The sequence below is a fragment of the Aulostomus chinensis genome, chromosome 5, assembly GCF_037954235.1.
Source record: "Aulostomus chinensis isolate RoL2024-O1b breed Wild chromosome 5, RoL_Achi_v1.0, whole genome shotgun sequence".
NCBI lineage: Eukaryota > Metazoa > Chordata > Actinopteri > Syngnathiformes > Aulostomidae > Aulostomus > Aulostomus chinensis.
In genome coordinates, this window is record NC_141324.1 from 8588143 (window position 1) to 8610481 (window position 22339).

General features: G+C 45.1%; 2 protein-coding genes across 5 annotated transcripts; both read right to left on the reverse strand.

Moving 5' to 3' along the window:
• Window positions 1–145: 145 nt before the first annotated feature.
• Window positions 146–7075, reverse strand: LOC147261059 (kelch-like protein 40a). Its single transcript, XM_086202900.1, has 6 exons — window positions 5817–7075; window positions 5573–5733; window positions 4384–4491; window positions 3286–3471; window positions 2945–3094; window positions 146–488 (listed from the first exon to the last, which is right to left on the reverse strand). The coding sequence occupies exons 1-6, from the start codon at window positions 6954–6956 to the stop codon at window positions 377–379; spliced, it is 1857 nt and encodes a 618-aa protein (XP_086059026.1). The 5' UTR covers window positions 6957–7075; the 3' UTR covers window positions 146–376.
• Window positions 7076–11373: 4298 nt separating this feature from the next.
• On the reverse strand, window positions 11374–22003 carry hhatla (hedgehog acyltransferase like, a). 4 transcript variants are annotated; one of them, XM_086202905.1, is made up of 13 exons: window positions 21748–22003; window positions 19888–20050; window positions 18497–18564; window positions 18293–18406; window positions 17454–17474; window positions 17061–17255; window positions 16740–16949; window positions 15052–15223; window positions 14201–14345; window positions 14024–14059; window positions 13739–13940; window positions 13484–13625; window positions 11374–12765 (listed from the first exon to the last, which is right to left on the reverse strand). In XM_086202905.1, the coding sequence occupies exons 2-13, from the start codon at window positions 19991–19993 to the stop codon at window positions 12623–12625; spliced, it is 1554 nt and encodes a 517-aa protein (XP_086059031.1). In that variant the 5' UTR covers window positions 19994–20050; window positions 21748–22003; the 3' UTR covers window positions 11374–12622. The 4 variants fall into 4 exon arrangements, with proteins under 4 accessions (XP_086059031.1, XP_086059030.1, XP_086059033.1 ...); XM_086202904.1 differs by having other exon boundaries at window positions 19888–20015; window positions 21748–22002; XM_086202907.1 differs by lacking the exon at window positions 18293–18406 and having other exon boundaries at window positions 19888–20015; window positions 21748–22002.
• Window positions 22004–22339: the final 336 nt, after the last annotated feature.

Here is a 22339-nt window from a genome sequence, read left to right on the forward strand (position 1 = left end):
GAGTGTAGATTCAACACTGAAAGCAACTCAATCACTCGTTGTCTTTATTTATAGGTTATCATGAAAACTTATGAAACAACAACGGCAAACACATGTACAAATCAACAAAATCTTTTCATACAATAGTTTTGGCGTATTCCTGCATTCTGTGCCTGGTTGGACTAAGCCTGTGTCTGTCTCCCTCTGCTGTCAAACATGAGCTAAGACATCTTGATGCTGATTAGATGAACGTCCTCCACCTTCAGGGACTCAGTTCAATTCTGATTGTGAAACTGGAAGTTCTCTGAGCTGATTGGGGGCCCGTGTCTGTATCATGTACACTGTACATCGTCGAAATGTACATCATTCATCCCATGGAATAAGCAGTTGAATTTTGTTACAACTTGGTGAGACGGAGAGTGTTTAGGCGCACTGGAAGAACAGTGGCTCCCTCTGCGTAGCTGATCTCTCGGAGAATACCGTTCCAGCACTTCTCTGACTCATCGTATCTGTGGAAAAGACAAATGTGTTAGCATTACAATTCTCAGGTTACAGATACGATGCCACCGCCGACAGTCTAAAAAAACAATTCAAAAAAGGATTTGGCAAGGTTTCTCTTTTTCTAGTGCTCCATAAATGATCTATGTGAAGTAGAAGTTGGTACCTGGGACTTGCTAGCCTACCCTGCCGCTCCCCCGGGGGGTCGCACCCACATTTGGGAGGGGGTTGCTTACTTCGGCCCTGTCCTCGGGTAGGCTGAGCCCATGGTGCGGTGTCCTGGGCTGCCGCCACTCCCGGACAATGGGAGGATGCGGGGGGACGTTAGAGGGATGGGGGCTGGCCTCCTTGATGCTGATCAAACTGGGGGCCCTGACCATGGGCTGCTGGACCCCTGGACCAGGTAGGCCAGACTCCCTGTTGGCTGGTTGCAGTGGTGACGGGGTGGTCAACGGGGCCAGTCTGGTAGTTGGCCCCCTGCAGGTCTGGCCCATTCCTCAGCCCCTCTCATTGCCTCTCTGTCCCATCACATCACATCTTATGTATCACTAGGCCTTGAGGGGCTGGACCCCCCAATTTTAATCACATCGTAGACATTTAGGGCTTGGGGGAGTGCATGAGGATGTACTGGGAGACTCTGCCGTCTGCAACCGGCGGGGCTCCCATGCCCTGGGTGCCTCCGCCATTTTTAACTACATTCTAGTCATCCACATCATCACATCTACACTACCACACACAACCCTGCACCATGTTGGGATGGGGGGGGCAGCTGGGGCGGGAGTGGGTCCATTGCTGCCTCTTTTGCTAACTGCACCAACGCGGGCCTGGGGGCCTGGCCAGTGCTCTTGGGAGGGGTGGTCTTCCTCCCGGCATGGTAGTTGGGCTGGGGTTGGTCGTGGGCCTTGCCGTTGTGCAGTGGATCGCTTGCTGCTTTCACTCAGTCTGAGGCTCCCTGGACCGTATCCGCATCTATGGAGTACTCAGCCTCTGTATGGAGGAAGATGAGGGTATGATTGTTTTGTCCAGGAGTGGCGGTCCCGGACTCGGGTGCCTTCGGCTCACACAAGCAGGCGGGCTTGGCCTCTCGGGTGAGTGGGGGGTCCTGGTTGGCTGGCTGGTGGTGCCTTATGGCCTGAAGACCTCCTGCTCTAGGGGGAGGGGGAGAACAGGGGATGGGTGGAGGGGATGGGGGTGGAGGGTTGGGGGGTAGCTCTGTAGTGGGCCTGGTTGTTGTGGTGGGCTGTGGTTGCCCGGCCTGGGCGTGGGGTGTGGGCGTGTGTCCACCTCGCCGCTAGCGGGCCCCTTAGGGGGCTCTAGCCGGATCTTGGGCCGGAGGTGGTCTGCTCGTGCTGGGGGGGGGGGGGGGGGGGTGCTTTCCTGCGGGTCCTGGCATGGACTGGGCCTGTGGCTGTTTCCTTGGGGGGGGGGGGGGGGTGGCCTAGGGTTCCCCCTGTTCTGGGGGTTTCTGGGTGCCCTGGTGGCTTGGTCCTGACCTACCTGCTATCCTGGACTGGGGGTGCGATGTCCTGGTCCCCCACATCGGCTACAGCCAGCTACCCACAGCATCCAAGACAAACCGTAGCACACACATACACACACACATACACACACATACACACACATACACACGCATACACACATGCAGTGCACAACTTATCCATAATCACACACTCAGACATTTATTTTAAAATTAGATTAAACCCAATGGTAAACCTGCACTGGAAATTCTGCAACCAATGTTTTTCTTTTTTTTCTCTCTGTTGTTGTTGTTGTTACTTTTTTGTTTGTTCTGCTATAGTTGTTGTTGTTTTCGTCTCTCTCTCCCCCCCCCCCCCCCCCCCCCGGCTTCGCTATCCTGTCCCTGTTCTCTCTTCCTGTCCACTCCTGAGCCTCAGTCCGGTAGCTTTACCAATGAACCAACACCATTCCTAATACAATTAAGCACAAATGGTGAGGAGGTTATCAGGTTCCTCCTTTGCAGAGTCAAACTGCTTCAGTACAACAAGGCACCAGGGACATGGATGCTGCTGCTGAACAGGACAGGTTAAAAAAAGAAGAAGAAGGAGGAGGGAGGTGCTGCTCTACTCTGAAAGTGTCAGGAGAGAACTTTTGTTGGGATTTGGCGCCGTACAAATAAAACTGACCTGACTTGACTTTAAAAAACAGGGGAAAAAAAGAAGAATTTCTTCTGCGTTCCAGAGATGTTCGTTGAACTAATCCAATCGTGTAAGTTGACAAAGATCCTGCCCTTTGACCTTTGATCTTTTCAGTTTATCTTTGTAACTTAGAGGTCATTAGAACTACAATTTGAAGCCATTTCCTCAAGACGCAGGAGAAATATTGTGTTGATGAAAGGAGGCACACGGCAGGATAACATTATGCCTCACATTTTCAGCAGGCAAAGTGAACCCCAGCTGTCACTGGTCTCCTCCATTAGGAGTATGGCGCTAGTATCGTGGGCTCTTACCGCCAGATGTCCGTCATCTCTGTTGGGACGGGCTCCTCACTGGTTTCACTGGGCATCATGGTAAAGCCTCCCACTGCATACAGGAAGTCTCCCATCGACAGCAGATTGAGGGAACTGCGTTCCTGTGGGAACTCTGTGAACTCAGACCACCTAGAGCATAACAGGTAGCAAAACACACACACACACACACACACACACACACACACACACACACATTATTGTGTGTTTATTTTACGATCTACAGTCATGATCCCTGTTCCTGCCTTCATGACTCATTTCGTGTGTACAGCCAGGTGCTTAACCTCGTAATGATAAGACACATAAAACTACTGTTCTCTTACGTGTTGCTGGCGATGTCATAAACCTCCACAGAGCTGGTGAGGCCTGAGTCGGTGACCCCCGTCACAACAAAGATCTGGTCTCTGTGGACAGTGACACCAAACAGGGAGCGGGCTGTCTTCAGTGGGGCCAAGTCCTTCCACTCAAACTTAGTGGGGTTGTAGACACACACTCTCCTCATGCACTTCCTGAATGAAACATTTTCCAGTGCGTTAGAGCTCAACAGTGATTTCATGAAGGTTTGGGTGGTTGTCGCCAGGGTCGCTCCTCAAGCCGTAACCTACATCTTTAATTAGTTTGCCTCTGGTGGCATCATTGGGATTGTGTTGGGGTTGAGATTGAGCAGAAGTCCTGCACGCCATCTTGAAGTGGAGGGGATTGTGGCTCTGCACACTTTTGTTTTTTTTTTCAAAATCAAGCTATAAAAAATACTGTATGAATGTTATTTTCAGCTTGCACTGACTTAATTTTCTCAACCAACATCAGTCCTGATCATGACTATCAACTGTTCATTCGTTTTCAGATTTTTGACCCTTTTACATGCCGGGGTTTTTTGTCATCCTGCCACCGGAGACAGACAGAATAACTGTGAATCTTCCAGTGTGGCAATATCATTTTTATCTAACTGCACGTCTACAAATACACACACTGATTTCCCAGTACACACATATACGCTTCACTTTTGGCAACCGTACTGAGGAAAAAGTGAAACTTGCATGTGTTTGTTTGTTTTTAAAGGCAAAACCCGGTAAAACGGTGCAACATGGTGGACAAAAGTGAAAAATAACAAATTTCAAGGGGAAAAAACCCACGAAGGACTCCCAGATAAATGCGGTGTATGCTTTTATGCTTTGAGGACTGTTGGTTCAAAAACTGCAGTTTCAGTTGCTGAGCGTCTGAAAGTCGAACAATTTATGTGCACATTGTGTTGTGTTTTTATGAGGGCTGAGGTTGAAATTGCAATGTGTCGCCAAATCCTATCCCCCCGATCACTGTCACAGGTTTAAAAACAGATATTTGATAAGGATGATGAGGAGGTGTGACGAGACGATTCAGTCTCTGTTCATAGCTGAAGTTGCTCCATCTGGAAGGCCACATACTTGCTCTCAGATTTCCCTCCGATAACATAGACGAGGCCTTTGTGGGATACGCTTCCATGGCCGTACACCTCGTAGGGAAGAGGGTCCGACTCGCCCCATTTGAATGACCTGTGTGCCAAAGAAGAGGACTTGACATCATGGTCAAAGGCTCTGGAGACAGTGCAGAGGATGACACACACACACACACACACACACACACACACACACACACACACACACACACACACTCAGGAGGTGTGAGTGTGCACGCATGCGCGACAATAACAAAAAATGTTAGCAGCTAATAATCCTTTCATATGCCATTTAATGGTTATTGCCAACATTGTTTTCAATGTGATTTGTTGGCTGTTGATATAATTTTGACTTAGTGTGTTCAAGTTTTTGTGGTTCTCAGTATTTTTGACAAACCTTAACAGAGTTAACCATCACGACTATTTCTGTCCTTATAATCTGACCCCAGAACCTTGAGAATGGATTTGTTTCTTCAGGTTGTTTCAGGCAGTGACTATTTTATTAAACCAGTGCATCTATGCTTGTATATAGAAAAATACAACTAAGCAACATTAATAAAGTTATTTTAATAAAAAAAAAACCTCATTAACTTTCTTTTCTGCGTGCCTCCCACTGTGAGAGCAAACAAAAAATTCAATCTGAGTTCAGGAAGTGTTCTTAAGTGGTGGCCTGATTCATGAGAGACGTACACTTCCTCTCAATAACACACACATATATGTTCATATGCATATATATGTGTGTGTGTGTGTGTGTATGTATATATATATATGTATATGTATATATATCACAGTCGTATATATAGGAAAATATATATGTATTAATAGCTATTGAGTTACACCAGTGATACAGTAGCTATTGATCCTATTATTGCCCCTTATGTCCTTATTTCAAGCATCACACTGGAGATGTGATCTTAATATGTTACACAAACAAGTCAGTGCATATCCACGTATATATGAGTACCAGGATAGATTCCCTCGCTACATTTCCCCAATGCTTTGATTCTTCTGCCTGCTCTGAAGCATGCAGGCCTCCGTCGCCTCCAAATTTCTCCAGTCAGTCAATTATTCGAAGCTCTGCTAGTTTTATTCATTTGTCCGTGCCTGCGTTTCCCTTTCACCCCTGACCCTTTGACATGGAGGACCATGATTCCGTATTGAATGTGTTATCTACTCACTGTCTGTCATAGATCATGACTGAGTCCAGGGCGTGCTCTCCCTCCTTCAGTTCTTTGCCTCCAACAACAAAGATGGAGTTCTCTGCTTCAGTCAACCCAAAAAGGCAGCGAGGGTTTGGTTGTGCGGGCATCCCTAACCATTCTGAACTCACTGGGTCAAACTGGGAATGGGGAGAAGGACATAGGTCAGCGAAGAACTAGATTCACAAGGTGTCTGCAAGGTCTGTCTTGATTGGTACACTACCTGTAGGAAGAAGGAGCTGAAGGGTTCATCTTTGTTCTCCTCATTGTAAAGAAGCCCACCGACAACAAACACCTGGTTCTGCTTGGTCACCAGGCTGCTGTGGTTCTTGGGAATTTCTGTGGATTCTGAGACCACAAAGCATTCATTTCCTACTGGATCATAGGCCACAGTACCCGTGTCACTGATCATAAGTATCAAGTCCATCTCAAACATCCCAAAGCGTGGGTTGTTGTTGAGTATACCCGGTAGGTAGCCCTCCTCCTCCTCCTCCTCCTCCTCCTCATCATCATCATCATCATTCCCTTCTCCTCCCTTTGCTCCATCACTGTTGAGCTTTTTGGGTTTTGGGAGACGACCTCTGTGAGCATCCTTGACCAGATCCAGCTCCTTCTTAATCTCCTGGCTGAAGCGGATGTACTTGTGACGCTCCACTTTTTCTTTAAAGTAATCCAAAGGTATCAGCCTGAAACGGATGCAGTGCAACAGTTCTGGAAGGGCCTCTGCTCGGTTTGTCTCATCATATCCCACCCAGTCCATCAGTGATTCGAACACCAGCTCTTCACATTCAACATTGAGGGCATCTGAAGTGATGATGCTGGCCAGCTCACTCGGAGCAAGCTGCAGGAAGTCCTGGTCCCTGACGACAACCTGGTAGCGTTCACATATGAACTCTTGAGCTGTCAGAGCCAGCCTGGGACAGTCCAGCAGCAGCCCCAGCCTGAAGATAGCCAAGCAGTTGCCGAGTACCAGCTTCTCTTGAAGGTAGGACACACAAACAGAGAAGATAGAGGGGATCTGGTACATGTTAGCCACCATGAAGATATCCTGTACATTCTGTTCTGTGAGATTAATGTCAGAAGTGTATAAGTAGCGCAGAATCATCCCCATGATAGCCGGCTGCACATCTTTGAGGACTATCTCACGCCTCTTGCTCTCCTCCAGCTCCGACAGGAACATTGCCTTGAAGAAGGGACTGCTGGCAGCCAAAACCAAGCGGTGGCAGGGGAACTCCTTGTCCTGGATTTTGAGCACACAGTCCACAAACCTGTCATTCTCCAAGAGGTCACAGAGTCCGTCTTGAAGAAGGGTCTGCTGGTACATCCGAGGCTGCTGCAGCGGGTCTATCGTCAGGGCAGCCATTTTGTTCTGTTGCCTGGTTGGGTTTTGAGGGAGGGAGAGGCGTAGAAAAGGGGCACCCTACTTACGCCCCACGACTGTCAGCATTCACGAGTCAGATCAATGTGGATAGTTTTCACGGGTTGGTTGGTGCCTGCAGCTGTCTGTGGCTGTCAGCTGTGAGTCAGGGGTATTTATAGACACTCACAAAACCGAGGAATCCATTTTCAGGAAAGGGGGCTTATTCACTCTTGAAGACCCCCACCAACAGCTGAGTGACTGAGCACGGGGGCGGCGGCGCATCAATAAATCCAACGGAACAACCAACTAGGCAGCTCAGATGTTAAATTGAGCCCTGTAGTCCCTTGCACAAGGAACGTGAAAACGCAGGTTACCATGTTAAAAGTACATCAGTGAGTTTGAGTGTGTGTGTGTGTGTGTGTGTGTGTGTGTGTGTGTGTGTGTGTAGACAACGGCAGAATCAACAATATGATAAATATCTCCTGATCCTATCACATTTTTATCCTTCCGATCAGCACTAAACTCCTCTTGCATTCATAGGAAAGATTTGGATTTTGCCTTTATTGTTTAATTATAATTTAATAATTGGATCACAACACAGCACAAAACTCTACAGGAAAATATAGGAAAATCTGTTGATTCATACATTTTTCCAATTAGGGTGTATTAATATCGGTTAGTTAATGCTTGGTTAATCATTAGTAACACTTAGTTAACGTTCAACCATCTGTTATTCAACTGTTAACTTTAGTAATCATTTACTGAAGGCAGTTGGGTTGGTTCAGGGGAGGCATGTTTAGGGAGAACAGTTATTTAAAGGTGCAATGACCAACATTTCCACACTCTGACCAGCAGGTGTCTCCCTCACTCCTGCTGCACGGTCCTGGTCTACTGGTGACCAGGTTGACTCAACTAAGCCCATGAGGTCAGAGCGAGAATACCAGTAATAAGACAAACAAGTCCCTGTGGTCGACGTCATCGCCATACATTTGGTGGTGAAGTCGCACACTGACAATAACAGCATGAACCTCTCAGAGGCTAAAGTTGCTAACGAGCTATTGCTATTATTAATGAGTAAATTTTGGTTAAGATCCTTAACTGTAAAGGACCACACTAGTCCTTGTATGTGTTTGTTTTGTCTCAGTAAAATTTTCTAAATGTGTATTGTTTACATTCCGTTTTATTAACAAATATAAACTCTCAAAGTTATTAATTAATGCTTCTATTTTTGTGTGTGTGTTTTAAAATAGTTGGTATGTGAAGTTGTGAGTGACTACTGTATGTGTAGGAATGCTGTATGGATTTGGGGGATTGAATTTTGTCCTCTGAGTGACACCGTAGCTCCACAAGAGGGAGAGACAGGTAAAGGTAACCCAACAGGTGTTGGTAATGAGGAGGCTGCTTTGTTTGAGCCTGGGCCACAAAGGTTTGATCTCCAGGCTCCAGCTTAACTTCTGCTTCATTTGCACAGAAAAGAACATTGACACCGGTTTGAACAGAAGAAAAAATTAAAAGTATTGAAGCATCCTTGGTGAGCGCAGTGAGGTATGTTTGTTTATTTTGAAACATTGCATTATTGTAACATTGTGAGTTTGGATCAGTGTGCATGGAACGCTTTGTTTGAAGGAATGCTTGGTTGATGTTTTAATATTATGGACAAAATTATGAAGATTGTGCTGTGAAGACTGTACGGTGACTTGTTTGTTTTATGTTTTGTATACTCTGACACAGTTTTCACGGTGCTCTGGTGAACGTGACGACGCTGCTCTAACTAAAATAAGACGAGACTCTTTGGGGATCCAAGGGTTGCTACATTAACTGTTTTTCTGTCAACTTGTTGGAATGTAAATATCATTTCAGACTCATTTTGTATTTTCCCAAAGGTTCTGATATATGTGTGTGTATATATATATATACTTTCAAGGATACATGTTCCTCACCCTATAATAAGGGTCACAAAGGGCACTGAAGCCTAACTAATGCTTAGCACTCAGTTATAACTAATCATTCTTAATAAACCTTTATTGTTAAGTGTTAGCAATTAAAGTGTCCACTGTGCTTCATGGAAGAACTCTTCTTGTTGGTTTTTGCTGTTGCATTTATTTTCACATAGAGTTGATGAAATATAGCATGTGACTCTGCTCTAATCCAGGGATACACACTTGGGGATAAACACCTGCTGAAAATAGCAGACTGAGGAGTGTGTTACAAGACACACTCCAGATGTGGCTCGATGTAAAAGGGACAGGGATGTGGGTCAACTTTTTCATATCTGAAATAATATATCCCACTTTGGTTTGCAGGGCAGATGGACACTGTATCAACATTGCGAAGATTAAATCCTGCAGCTTTATCAAGCATTAAAGGGCTACATTACAGAAGTACTCATTTCTTCTCTGCTTGTCCATATACATGTTTGGGTCTTTATGTGCCAACGAAACCAAAAGCTGTTAAAATAACAAATCCGTCGTTCTGATGTCAGCTGCGTTGCCCTGAAGTCTTTTGATTCAACGAGCCACTATTGATGCGCCTTAATGCACCACGTGGGGCATCATTGAAATCCCAATTGCCCCGGTGTCTTTATTTATGCATCATCCACTGATGTGCGTGTTTTCATTTCAGGCTACATGGCCTGGTTAGGAGGTGGAGTCAACAAAAATTAGGGGTTACCTGTAACCAGCCACTGGCTTCCCCAGAGTCCAAAGCCTTTTTCCAGTCAACAAAGTACAGGTGTAGTGTTGCTTGCCACTCATTAAGCGGTTCGATGATGATCCATATCATGAAGAATCGCTCTGTTGTTCCCTTTCCTGTCTTGTATCCTGCTTGTCCTTCCTGAACCTGCAGTCGATTCTGCTTCTTGGCTCTTCTTCATGATCCCGCCAAGCCTCTTTCCTACTACTTACGAGTAGGGAAATGCCTCTTGAGTGCTTGCATTCCTTGAGATTTCCTTTCTTTGCTAGCTTGATGATAAACCCCCTCTTCCATCTTTTTGGCATCTTCTTATGCGTCCATATTTTGTCTAGCAGTTGACGAACCTTCGTTGCTGAAACCTCTGTGTCTGCTTTTTAGAACTCAGCTGTGATGGACTAAACTCTGCGTGCTCTCCCGTTCTTCGCTATTTTTTATCACGTCCGTGACTTCACTTAGTGTTGGTTCAACTCCACTGCAATCTCTTCAGTTCTGTCACTGAATGCACATTCCTCATCATCAGTAATAGGCTGCCTGGCTTGCTCCTCTCTTTTAAACATGTCTTTAAAGTGCTCTGTCCATCTTGACTTAACTGCCTCTTTTCAAAGAATGAGGTCACCACCCTAAACCAGCACTGCTGCGCTCTGCTTAGGTCTTTGGTTACAACTGTCCTTGTGAATGTGGAGAGTGTCTTCATGCGTTGTTTACGTGCATCTTCCTCAGCAGCCTCACTTGAGATGTTCTCTATCCATTTTTTGTCTTCTTTTCTACTTCTCTTTGTCTCTTCCTGAGTCATTCAGACCATTTGCCCATAATATTCTGATTTATTTCTTTGCTTTGGTCTTAAGTAGGGGCGGCACGGTGGTGCAGTGGTCAGCACTGTCGCTTTACAACAAGAAGGTTCCGGCTTTGAGCCCCGGCTGGAGCACGGGGTCTTTCTGGGTGAGTCTCCATGTTCTCCCTGTTCCTGCTGGGTTCTCTCTGGTACTCCAGCTTCCTCCACAGTCCAAAGACATCAAGAGGGACCAGGTTAATCCAGACTCTAAATTGACTGTAGGTGTGGCTGGGAGAGCCAATGGTTGTCTGTCTCTATGTGTTGGCCCTGCCATGGACTGGTGACCCGTCCAGGGTGAGGGCTGCAGGGATAGGATCCCCCCCCCCCCCCCGACCCTTAACAGGATAAGCTGAACTGGTGCTTGAGCAAATTTAGGGCAAGAAGGTAGATTATGCCTGTTTTTGTCGACAGGAATTTTAACGTGGTGCTGGGGGGACACGACCCCAACACCTGCACAAGTGTCCTAAAGTTTCATTTCTGGTTAGGCAAGGCAAGGCAGTTTTCTTTGTAGCCTGTTTTCCCCACCAGTTTGTCTCCAGGCTTCATGGCATCATAACAACATCCTCTGTCCTCAGAGCCTCACATTGACTGAGGAGAAACTCCATAAAAAACCTTTAACAGGGAAAAATCTGAGAAACCTCAGGGTGAGCAACAGAGGAGGATCCCTCACCAGGACGGACAGACGTGCAGGAGATGTTGCTACAGACAAGAAAACAGTTTACCATGCAGAATGGAGGAAACATGGAAATGTTAATAACAATCGTTAGGGTTGAAAATGTGGGATCTGTGGACACAGACACAACCCTGAAAAAAAAAGGTTTATTAAGCAGGCAAGATGTGTGGAAAAAAAATCTATGGGAGATAATCTTGTGTTTGTTGGGCCTTTTGCTTTTATTATCATTGTGGTTGTAAACAGAAGTGAACCATCAGGTTTGGTCAAACTGGGCCATCTTGTGGTGACAGATGACAACGCCTCACTATTTATGACAAAACAGTGGTAATTCACCGACTCAAGCATTTCAGTCTGTATGAACAAAATCCTCTTTTGGTTTTAATGCAGACTTTTCTCATTCATCCAAGTAAACAGCAATGCATCCATGTTAATCTCTTCTCCCCACAGACAAACTCACTTGTAGATGAAACAAAACTTTATTTCAAGTCAAACCTTTGAAATAATCACTTCCACTTAAAAAAGACATGGAGAAAAGGCATTTCACTCTGTGTAAACATGTCCCAACCACCCACAGCAGGTTTTGGTGACAGGCAGGATAAGAGTGAGCTGTATTCCCTACTGGGCCTGCCATAATCTACTGAGGGCCTGGATCATGTGAGAAAGGGTGGAGGAAAGACATGCCTAAATATCACCCCTGCAGTAATCTCCTGTGGACCATACGGTAGCGGAGGGCGTGTTTTTCCAGCGCGGACAGTTCTCTGTTTTAACTGCATTCAACTTATCTACATTCTAAGATTCCGACAAATTCATAGTAAAAACTAAAATAGATAATCCACGATGACTTGTATTTTGCTCAGCGACAGTAAAGCAAACATACAGAGCACCACAGTCAGCTGCAAGCAGTGCGGAGGACCACGACCTCCACACCACCTTCTGTTTGAAATGTCGCCTTTGCACTCTGTCAGAGGTGAACTGATTTAAAAGTTTTTTCAAGTTTTAATCCCTTCAGATACGGTTATTGTCCTAGCCGTGTATGGTAACATTGAAACATAACCTAAAATAATTAACCTACAACTAATGATGTTAAATATGAACATAGGAGACGACCACAAAGTAGTTGCTTCTTTACGATCCTATATGCTCTTACATATACAATCAGATGTAACATCAGTAAACATTTGGCAGGCCTATGATTTGCTTGACAATCTTTTGTCTCGATAAAATACAAACACCAAATGCACCATCGGTGAACCTTGATGCCAAAGGGTGATTATCTACAGCAAGTGCACTTGAGGAGACGTCACAGTTCAAAACAATGCCTCGCTTCTGACCAACAAAAGCAAAGCTGCCGGTAGACTTGTGAACAATACGGGCGCTGACTGGCTGTTCAAGTCTGGTTCAGTTGTAGTTCTCAAGGCTGAGGATGGAGCAAATGTGAGTGGATGTTGTTGACCATGAAGTCTGTGAAACGATTTATTCGGCCTTTTCTTTGGCACCATCAATTGGCTTCGCCGGCTCTGGATCCTCCAGCAAGGCCTGTTTTCGTTCCCTTTCCTTCACCAGCTGCACACCACAGTAGGTTACTAGTAAAACCGAGAGGCTGGACAGAGGGAACCCTGGAAGGTGAAAGAGGGGAGAAGAAGCTTGGTTGTTGAAGTGACTCCTCCCCCAAAAACTACGTTTTGCCCTTTGAGTACTCACAAATAGGCGTCTTGAGAAGTTTAACTCAGCTACAACAATTAAATAAGAGCAGAACTGCCAAAACCTGTTTGTTCACGAATGGTGTGAGGTTGTCACAGTCGAGTGGCTCCTGACCAGCTGGTGGACTCAGCTGAACCAGCTTGGTCCCAGCTCAATCTCAGCAGCACTGAACTAGAAGTGTTATCGTTCTTTCTTAGCTCCACTCAAAGGGTGTGTAGATTACTGAGCAAACAGCTGGATAAAGAAGACATGGATTATACCAGACGATGCGCTCGAGAGTTTGTAAATGTCATGACCGCTTTTAGGAGGACTTGTTTCTGTTTCTTTGCCGTAGCTGCTCTCAACCGTCCGTCACCATTAGCTTCAAGTTAAATATCCGTAGCTGGCTCTTTCTGCATTCTGAAGTCACAAAGAAGTAATACAGGTGGGGGAAAACACTTTCGTGAGCTCAAGACATTTGTTTGTGAGTACTGGAAGGTGAAGTATCACTGTAAGATTATATATCGGGGAAAGAAAGCAACAAAGAAGACACTAAACTCACTTGAAACCCTGAGGACACTTTCATGCCTGCCTGTGTTGCTGTCCTTTAACTGGAAATGACAAAGATGCTGTTGTACTCTTGTTGCTCCCTACCTTTGAAAATAAGTCTTCTTCCCACCAGTTTGGCAAAGTCCAAACTGTTGAGGGAGAGGACGTTGTAGAGGACGATAGCCCAGAAGTTTGCTGCATTGAACACACCCCGGATCCTGCGTGACATGGCTTCGCCCATAGCACGCTGAACACAGAAGACACAAGTACAGTAAGAGGTTCGGCATATACCTGCATAACTAGTTAATATTTATTGCGAGTGAGAGGCGTTACCACGTCTTTTAAATGAATGTTTCTCACCTCTATGGTTGAAAATGGTGGAAGAGAGAAGAACTTGGCCACCCACAGCTCAAAGTTGAGGCCGAAGCAGTTGAAGAAGGACCAGATGTAAACCACTTCACATGGGCCCAGCCACAGCGTGGTGATGGCGAAGGTACAGGCAGTGGCCAAGAGCTCCTTGAAGATTTTATCATGATCGCCCCCGATGTAGTCATAAACATACCTGTAAAATATCAGCTTGATGAAGACGTGACATCACCCTTGATACACTGCAGGATCTGTCAGAGGAGTCACTCAAATACTCACTTGCACAGCCAGTCATTGATGCCTCTGTCAAAGTGTCTAAAAAGACAAAAAAATTCCAGGTAAACCTTTTTACAAAGATTCAGTGTGTGCATGATTATCAAAAATTAAGTGCGACCATCACTGATGGTGCTGTGACAGACTGGGCCACAGACAGTGTGAGGGCTAGCTAACGCTTACGTCTCGGCGAAGACATAGAGCATGGTGATACACTTGGGAGGCTGAGGAGGGTCCAGGTGGTCTAAAGTGGCCACAGTGTTGATGACACCGAACATCACGGCAGCTTTCACCCAGTCGTACACCAGGTTGGAATAAGCCAGGCCAGCTGCAAAGAGGCAGCAAAGTGTAAATGCTGGTAAGAGTCGGGCGACACCAACATATGAGCTTCTAACTGGTGGGGCCGACACAGACAGAAGAGTTAAGGCTGAGAAAAAATATAGAGAAGGCCGGTTTTTATTTGATTGTCTTGAAAAGAATTTCAAACTGTTGAGATAAGTTGAAATATAGTGATATTTTGGGAATAAAGTCAAAATGTGAAGATATCCCTCAAAATTTCCAGAATTAAACTTTGAATTCCATTTTGACAATTAAGTGAAAATGTCAAGAGTAAACATGACACCACTACTAACACTTCGACTGGCATTAGTAGATATGTGCCTTGTGTAAAGCAACAGGTGAAAGTGTACTTCAGAATAGAGTTTAGTAACAAGGGAATTCTCCTTTAGCTCATGAAAGTAGTAGAAGGGTGAAGGCTCTCAGTATCACACTGGTAGACTTGAAAATATATTTCAATTTTAATTTCAACATTTCTCACAAGGTAATGGCTTCCATCTTTCATTTTTCCCCTGTTGCCTAATGTTAAATCTCTCCATAGATCGTTTCCCCGGACACAGAAGATGGATGTCCACAGTTGTCTTATTCAAATTTGACATTTGTATTGCTTTCCATTTGACGAAATGTGAATCAGCAACTACAACAGTTACCAGCTCTGGATCCACAAGACAAGTTATGGTCGTATAAATGTGAGTCACCTAGACACCAGTCAGAGAGCTTGGTGACCAGCTTCATGTCGCTGGGGATTGTCAAGATGTAGAGGTAGTGGAAGAAGATGTCCACCACCAGAATAAGTCCCAGGTGCAACAAGGCCTTGGTGGTGATGTTCCACATCTCCCTCTCCTTACGGGTCAGCTTGGTGCTGTTCGCCTGTGGAATCAAACGTTTGACTGATGAACACGGTGAACGCTCTCCAGTGATCCACATCTTCAGTGACTGTCCTCATGGCTCAGTGGCCATCTAAATGCACTCATTCTTATGTGGCGCCTTTCTACCTTCGTGGAACTCACAGTGCTTCAGTGTCGTCTCATTCGCACACCCACGCACTGATGGTGGAGGCTGTCATGCAAGGTGCCACTCCCTCATCAGGAGCAATTTCAGGCTCAGTATCTTGCTCAAGGACATTTCAACACTATCACTGTGAGAAGTGAGGATCAAACCATGCCAGCCCAACGCCCCCTCTAGTGGGTCCAAACCAATTTTTGTGACCAATACCGATATTTTGGTGAAGAAAATTCTGATGCTGATATTTCAACCAAAATATATTTTTTGATTTTGTTTTGCTTTTTTGCTCATTGTGATTCCTAAAATGTGGCTGTCAAACACTTGTGGCAAAAGTTATGTAATGGAGGAAGGATCATTTTCAGTTGATTCAACTTTATAATCCAAAATGGTGGTCTCTCACAGCTCCTGGCCAGCCACACCCCCCTCCACCTGTTGAGCACACCTGCAGCTGATCTCACTGGAGGTGTACTTATACCCCAGCCCTTCATGCTCTTCTTCCCCAGATAGTTGAGTGTTAACTCACACTTCTCACACTCCAAAAAAGTAATCCAACATAGCAGGACAACTGACTCGCCTCCTTCAGGGAACAGCTGTTATCTCATTGTCCCATTGTCGAGGTAACATGTCAGGGCTTTGCATTCCCATAAAATGACATAATATCCAAGTGTCAGGGGCGGCACGGTGGAGCAGTGGTCCTCACTGTGACCCCCCAGCAAGAAGGTTGTGGGTGGAGCCCCGGCTGGAGCACGGGGTCTTTCTGGGTGAGTCTCCATGTTCTCCCTGTTCCTGCTGGGTTCTCTCTGGTACTCCAGCTTCCTCCACAGTCCAAAGACATCAAGAGGGACCAGGTTAATCCAGACTCTAAATTGACCATAGGCGTGGCTGGGAGAGCCAATGGTTGTCTGTCTCTATGTGTTGGCCCTGCCATGGACTGATGACCTGTCCAGGGGGAAGGCTGCTGGGATAGGCTCCACCCCCCCCCCCCCCCCCCATGACCCTTAACAGGATAAGTGGTAAAAAATGGATGGATGGATCCAGGTGTCATGTAATAAAGACATGAAAAAGTAGTGCACATAGGGCCTTTAAGCTTCCATACAATTATGTGTTGTGATTTCTGTGGGTTGGTTCGACACAATGTGAATGTCATGCCCTGTGAATTTAAATATTTTCCTCCCGTGAGATTTGTGTGGTCTGCCTATGTTCTTGTCTTTGAACATGTCCATGTTAATTACTTTGTGTATTATGAAACAGACCTTTGTCGGCTGCCATGCAATTGAGATGAAATGTCACTATTGGTAGGTTTTATTTGACTCCTCAATGTGGAATTACGCCTGAAGGCTACATGACTATGAAGACGTTAACTTTGCTCTTCAAACCTTACCTGGGCGTGATACCTGTCAAAAGTCATGATCGGTCCGAAGAAGAAGAAGGGGAGGTAGAAGTTGTATTTCATCAGGTCAAAGAATGTGTAGTTGCCATCCTTCTTCTCACAGTTCTCTAAAGCAAAGCTGATACAGCGCATGATGCTGAAGCCACAGCCTCCGTAAAAAAGGATGTCTTGAAGGTCAAAAGAGCCGGTCACCAAAGTTTCCTAGTATAACAATGAAGCATTCATATATCAGATGTTACAGGAAGTTAATATAACACAACAATTTGCCAACTAAACTCCGGTCCAGAAGTGACCTGGTGCTGTTGTACTCACCTGCCAGGAGTTGTAGGGCTCCAGCTTGATTGAGGCCAGAGTGGCCAGACCTGCGGCGAAGCACAACCACTTCTTCTTGACGAGGGCGACGCTGTAGAGGATGATGCAGTGAGACAGAACCAACGCTATGAAGGTCCAGCCCATCGTGACCAGGACAGCCAGAGCACCGTACACCCCAAAGATCAAGGATCTGTGCTGTGGGTAAAGAGGGGCCACTTTCAGCTTGATACAACAAGAGTCGGATATTCATAATTTGATGGAAGGCACACAGAAAGTGGTGTTAGTGGTGTAGCTATGAAAACTATCTAGGTTAGCACAAAGAAATGATACACAAATCTGAAGTTGCTACCAATTATGTGAGTGTTATCAGATTCACAAAGTTCTCAGTGTTACCTTACATCCATCTATACCAATCTTCATTGCAAGCATGGAACAAGACAAAAAACATGTTTAAAACATATTAAAGTGTTTTAAATATGTCATACAATGTTGACAGAATCACAAGTATAACTCAGACAGTCCAGCTCTAAAGCCTTCAACTTGGGTCATGCATCAAGACACAGATGTGTGTGGCCTCGGGCTACAGAAATGTAGAACTTCACAAGCGGCGGTGTTGTGGTTGCCACTCTCGTTCATGGACAACTCAAGCCTTGAGGGAGTTTGGCACAAACGCCCACTTGCACTGAAGAGTGAACTGAAAAGATTTTTGTTGATCAAATGTCAAAGGCCTGGTCACCTCACGTCAAAGGCGACATCTCAGGGACAAATGGAGGATATTTCTTCAAATTTGGCACAAACAACCGCCTGGACTCCATTGTCTTGAAGGCCAAGTTAAAATAATTTGGTGCTCAAAGCTCAAGGTCACTGACCAAACTCTGAATGGCATTGCTGAGGTTTTGGCGTTATAAAATACAACAAACACATTTTTAGCCACATTCAGTGCCAGCTCAGTCACGCCTTGAGTGTTCTTTATTTATTTATTTTATGGACAAAGATGAAAGGAAACTGATATTGGAAGGATGAAACTACAAGGTGGTTATTTTAGTTTAGCAGCAGATATGAATAGACTACTGTCAGTAATCAGAACCATTTAGGTTTGTATAACAATCCACATGTGCAGTTACAGTGGATACATGGCCTTGACTGGAGTACAAACACACATACATTTTCTGTGCACACAGTACATAATCATACATGCAGAGACAAACACACACACACAAACACGGGCGCACCTTTGGTGCTAACAGGGTGAATATCTTGGCAAAAATCACGTGACCGGTGAGAGCAAAGAGGATGTGATTACGGAATGTAGAGAACCACATCATCCACTCAAAGTCCGCAACATCCTGTGACACAGAAGCATGGTCACACATGACGACTGTCAATACAAGAGAGGACACGGAGAGATGCGTGTAGATGATGTACGAACAACTCACCATTTTCCTGCCAAAGTAATACCATCCAGGTTTCACACTTTCCTTGAAGGCCTTTCGGCTGACATTCTCTGTAATAATAAATAAGAAGAAGAACAATAATAATAAAAAAGCAGAATAATCATGAAACAATATGCAACAAAATCAGAATTTAAGTTCACACGTGGCAGTGAACTTTCAAGCTTTTAAATTTAGGGCAGCCTCTTGTCAGGTTTTAGTTTTTTTCTGAGGTCAGACGTGGACGCTGATCATTATTTAAACCAGGGCTTCCCAAAGTAGGGACGACCTGGGGGTTCACAAGTCATAGATCCAGAATGTCAGAAATCATACAGCATTTTAGATTTATTAAAAAATATCCTACTTTAGTCATAGCTGTCAGAGAACATTAAAAAAAATAGTACTTACATTTAGAATACATTTAAATTAGGATGTGTTTGGAGGAGTTGGGGCTGACAGGTGTGGAAAGCCCAGATTTAAACTCTCCTGTCGGACAGCAGTTGTTGGATTATTTACGATGTGAATTTCAGGTGTGAGAGCACATCCGGGCCATTTTATAACATCAACCATGACATAATAGAGTCATTGTGAAGCTTTTCTATTTTTGAGGCTAACATCTACTCTCAGACAGTCATAATCTGCAGGAGATTAGTTTATACTGCAAACCTGGCTGAAATCCCTATGCAAAAATTAAATATTGAAAAAACAGCTATCAAACTAAACTGTGACGAGAATCACGTCAAGGAGACGTTCAGCATACAGGAACAAATGTGATTGTCACGCAGCCTCATAGGAGCTCCCACAGCTCTTCCTGATTACACTGATGGCTGTGAAAAGGGATATCAAATTGTGAGGGTCAGTCAGGGAAAGCCTCTTACTTCTGGGCGCGCAGCCAGATTTCTACTACCAGGATACAGGGTTACTGCTGCAGGAAGGCCCGAGCATTATAAATGACCCCTGACTGAGAAGCCATTTCAAGAGAGACTGCATTAAAGCAGATGGGAAGTAAAGTATGACTCTGTCCCAGCCGGCATGACAGTAACAGACGGTACCATTCACCAGATAACACTCAGGCCATTCAGATCAGCGGGGAAAGATGTTCGTTTTAGCCTTTCACAATCTGAATATACGCAAACAGTTTGTATTAATGTCTGGCTGAGATGACAAGTGTAACTGACACAACTCCATCAGGGTAATAATTAGCATTAATTGGGTCATCCATAATTTTCTCCGTATTATTAGCAACATTCAGGAAGGAGGACGGGGCGAGCTTTTAAACCGCCAGCCGAACGTAGTTCCACACAGTTTTACTAGAAATGCAACAGCAATCAAGGTAGTTGTCTTGTGGTTTTTTTGTTTTTTTTTGCTGTGAACTGAAAACTCATTCACTCACTCACCACTGGAAGCTTCAAATATCCAACTGCCTGCCCATATCAAGGCCACGGAGAGCACGGCTGTGTAGAGATACAGCTCATATCTGGGGAGGGCAGCCTTGACCCCCATGGTGAGTCTGCACAGAGGAGCCCTGGAAGAAACCAGCAGCGCCACACTCACTGAGGGCTGACAAGTACGAAATAAAATCAGGAGCAAACAATTAGGTAAAACTTTACAATGAAGTTTAGTCAACGCGTAGTTTTATATACAGTGTACAGTGCTGAATAAGCATTACTGCAGTATCATGAATCATTTGCTGATTCTCTTTGTCACCTTTATTATGAAGTGAGCCCTGACACCCCCATCTCACCACAACCTCCCTAAGCTGCTCCATCCATCTCTGCTGGAACCCATGAAGTTAACACGAACGCCGTTAGAAAACGATGACTAGACTCAGGAGTTAACTGTTGACTCATGCTCAGCTCAGCATTAGTAAGGGTTAACTAAGCCTTCACCAACCATTACCACTGTACCCTGACTTTTCAGTGTTACTGACGGTTGTGAAAAATATGTGGGCAAGACGATGAAAGGGTTTCCTGAGGTACGTGAAAGGGCGCAGGTTTATTCTGGAAACACGACTTATAAGACAGAACATGAATAACGCTGTGCAATAAACTTATACAGAAAAGTATTGCAGTGTCTTTATACTGTATTGATGTTCCAGCCCCTAGTAAGTGTCTTATGGTAACTTTGTTTCAGTAACAGTGCACAACTTTGCAGTTATGATTTTAATAAATGACATTTGCCTTTTGAGTTATTTGAGTTGGAGTTAGTTGTACTTATGGTTATCAGTAATAATGATACAATGACACACCAGACTACCCAGGTGGTACTCAGCAACCTGTAGTTTTCATGTAAGTATCACAGTAAACAGTATAATGTATCATAATACATGATGAATGATGAATACAATCATGTTTGTATCAATGTATCAACACAAGAACTTCTAGGCGCTTTATTTTCTCATGATGCGCTGGTGTGTTCAGTGGCAGTGTTCAACAGTACTGCCACAGTGGATTGTGAGGGATATTGCAGTATTGTAATGCAGCACATTGTGATGAAATGGTATCTGGAAGCGTGCGTGATGACAGCCTCCTCCTCATCCCCAGACCTACACCAGAGGGTGACAGCAGCTTTTGAAAACTGCACTGTATTGATCTGGACTGTCAGTGCCATCCAAAGCTATCATTTCACTAAACAAGCAAGTGCAGGGGACATCTCTCGACTGCTTCATAAACTATATTCCGAGTCAAATTGCCTACACCGTACTACCACTAATCAGCACAGGCCTTTGGTGTCTTAACAAGCTGACATTTTACTAATAAGCCTTGAGGATTGACGCTGCAGTGACTTAAATAGGACTGCAGAGCCCTGACTCCTCGGAATCAGCACCGTCAGCTGCGCAACCTTACCTCTTCTTCCTATTATAGCCCTTGCAGTTGGTCTCCGGACGGCAGGGCAGCTGCGGTGCTATGTGATCTGATCTGAGGGGCGCTGGGGACTCAATTCGCATAGGAACCACTGCTGATATAACCAAGAATGGCGCATCGGTGTGACAGAAACATATTGCTTTGCTGGATTGGAGAAAATTGTGCACTTGTATTTGCCAACCAGGTTCATGTGGCGCACTTTAAAAACAAGTTAAAGGAGTTGGACAAACAAGTGCCGGGCCTGCTGTGTAACCGTGGCTGAGCCGGACCCCAGCGAGGCGTCCTGCATACAGATTGGGATTTACAGTTCATGCAGAGCGAGAACACACTCATTCTGACTGCAGTGGTTTTATTCTTAAATCAAACACAAATAAAACAATTGCTTTTACTGACCTTGTATTGGCTTCACACTGTTAAGATGAAGGCAGCAGTTTTTGCCGCCGTCCTTCCCCTTAGGGCAGAAAAGAAAACAAAAGCAAACAGGGGTGTCACGGCAGGTTTTCCTTCATCCGTCTAGCGGGGGCTCGCCGCTGCCGCTGCCTGTGCTCACCAGCCTGGGCCAGTGAGGATGTTGCGGACTCAGCCAGAGGAGGAGGAGGGGTGGATTGCGATGGTGTGTGTGCGTGCGTGAGCGCGTGCGTGCGTGCGTGAGCGTGTGTGTGTGGTATTTATTCCTCGCTACTGCACCGCAGTGAGGGGTGGTCCCCAGCGTGTTCATCAGACCTTGTGCCGAGCACTCCGCGGTCAGGGAGGAGGAGAGCAGGTGCACGGATCACCACTGATGCTAGAAACAACTGGGAGGAACCCAACTTTACCGGTCGAGTAAAGTCACAAAGCGTTCATCTTTAGGCAGAAGTCATCATCATCATCATCATCATTATTATTATTATTATTATTATTATTATTATTATTATTACATTGAATATTATTGAAACAGAAAAGCAACATTTTATCATTTTCGGTGATATTTTCTCATAATAACGGG

What these genes read in the sequence shown, in the direction of transcription:
- hhatla (XM_086202905.1), bottom strand. Translation starts at nt 19,993, where the DNA reads ATGGGGGTCAAGGCTGCCCTCCCCAGATATGAGCTGTATCTCTACACA. An exon ending in ATTACTTTGGCAGGAAAATG is followed by an intron (nt 18,407 to 18,496) that starts GTGAGTTGTTCG and finishes TCTGTGTCACAG; the next exon opens with GATGTTGCGGACTTTGAGTG. An exon ending in CTCTATGTCTTCGCCGAGAC is followed by an intron (nt 14,060 to 14,200) that starts GTAAGCGTTAGC and finishes TTGTCTTTTTAG; the next exon opens with ACACTTTGACAGAGGCATCA.
- LOC147261059 (XM_086202900.1), bottom strand. Translation starts at nt 6,956, where the DNA reads ATGGCTGCCCTGACGATAGACCCGCTGCAGCAGCCTCGGATGTACCAG. An exon ending in GGAGGGAAATCTGAGAGCAA is followed by an intron (nt 3,472 to 4,383) that starts GTATGTGGCCTT and finishes TGTTTCATTCAG; the next exon opens with GAAGTGCATGAGGAGAGTGT. An exon ending in TATGACATCGCCAGCAACAC is followed by an intron (nt 3,095 to 3,285) that starts GTAAGAGAACAG and finishes GTTATGCTCTAG; the next exon opens with GTGGTCTGAGTTCACAGAGT.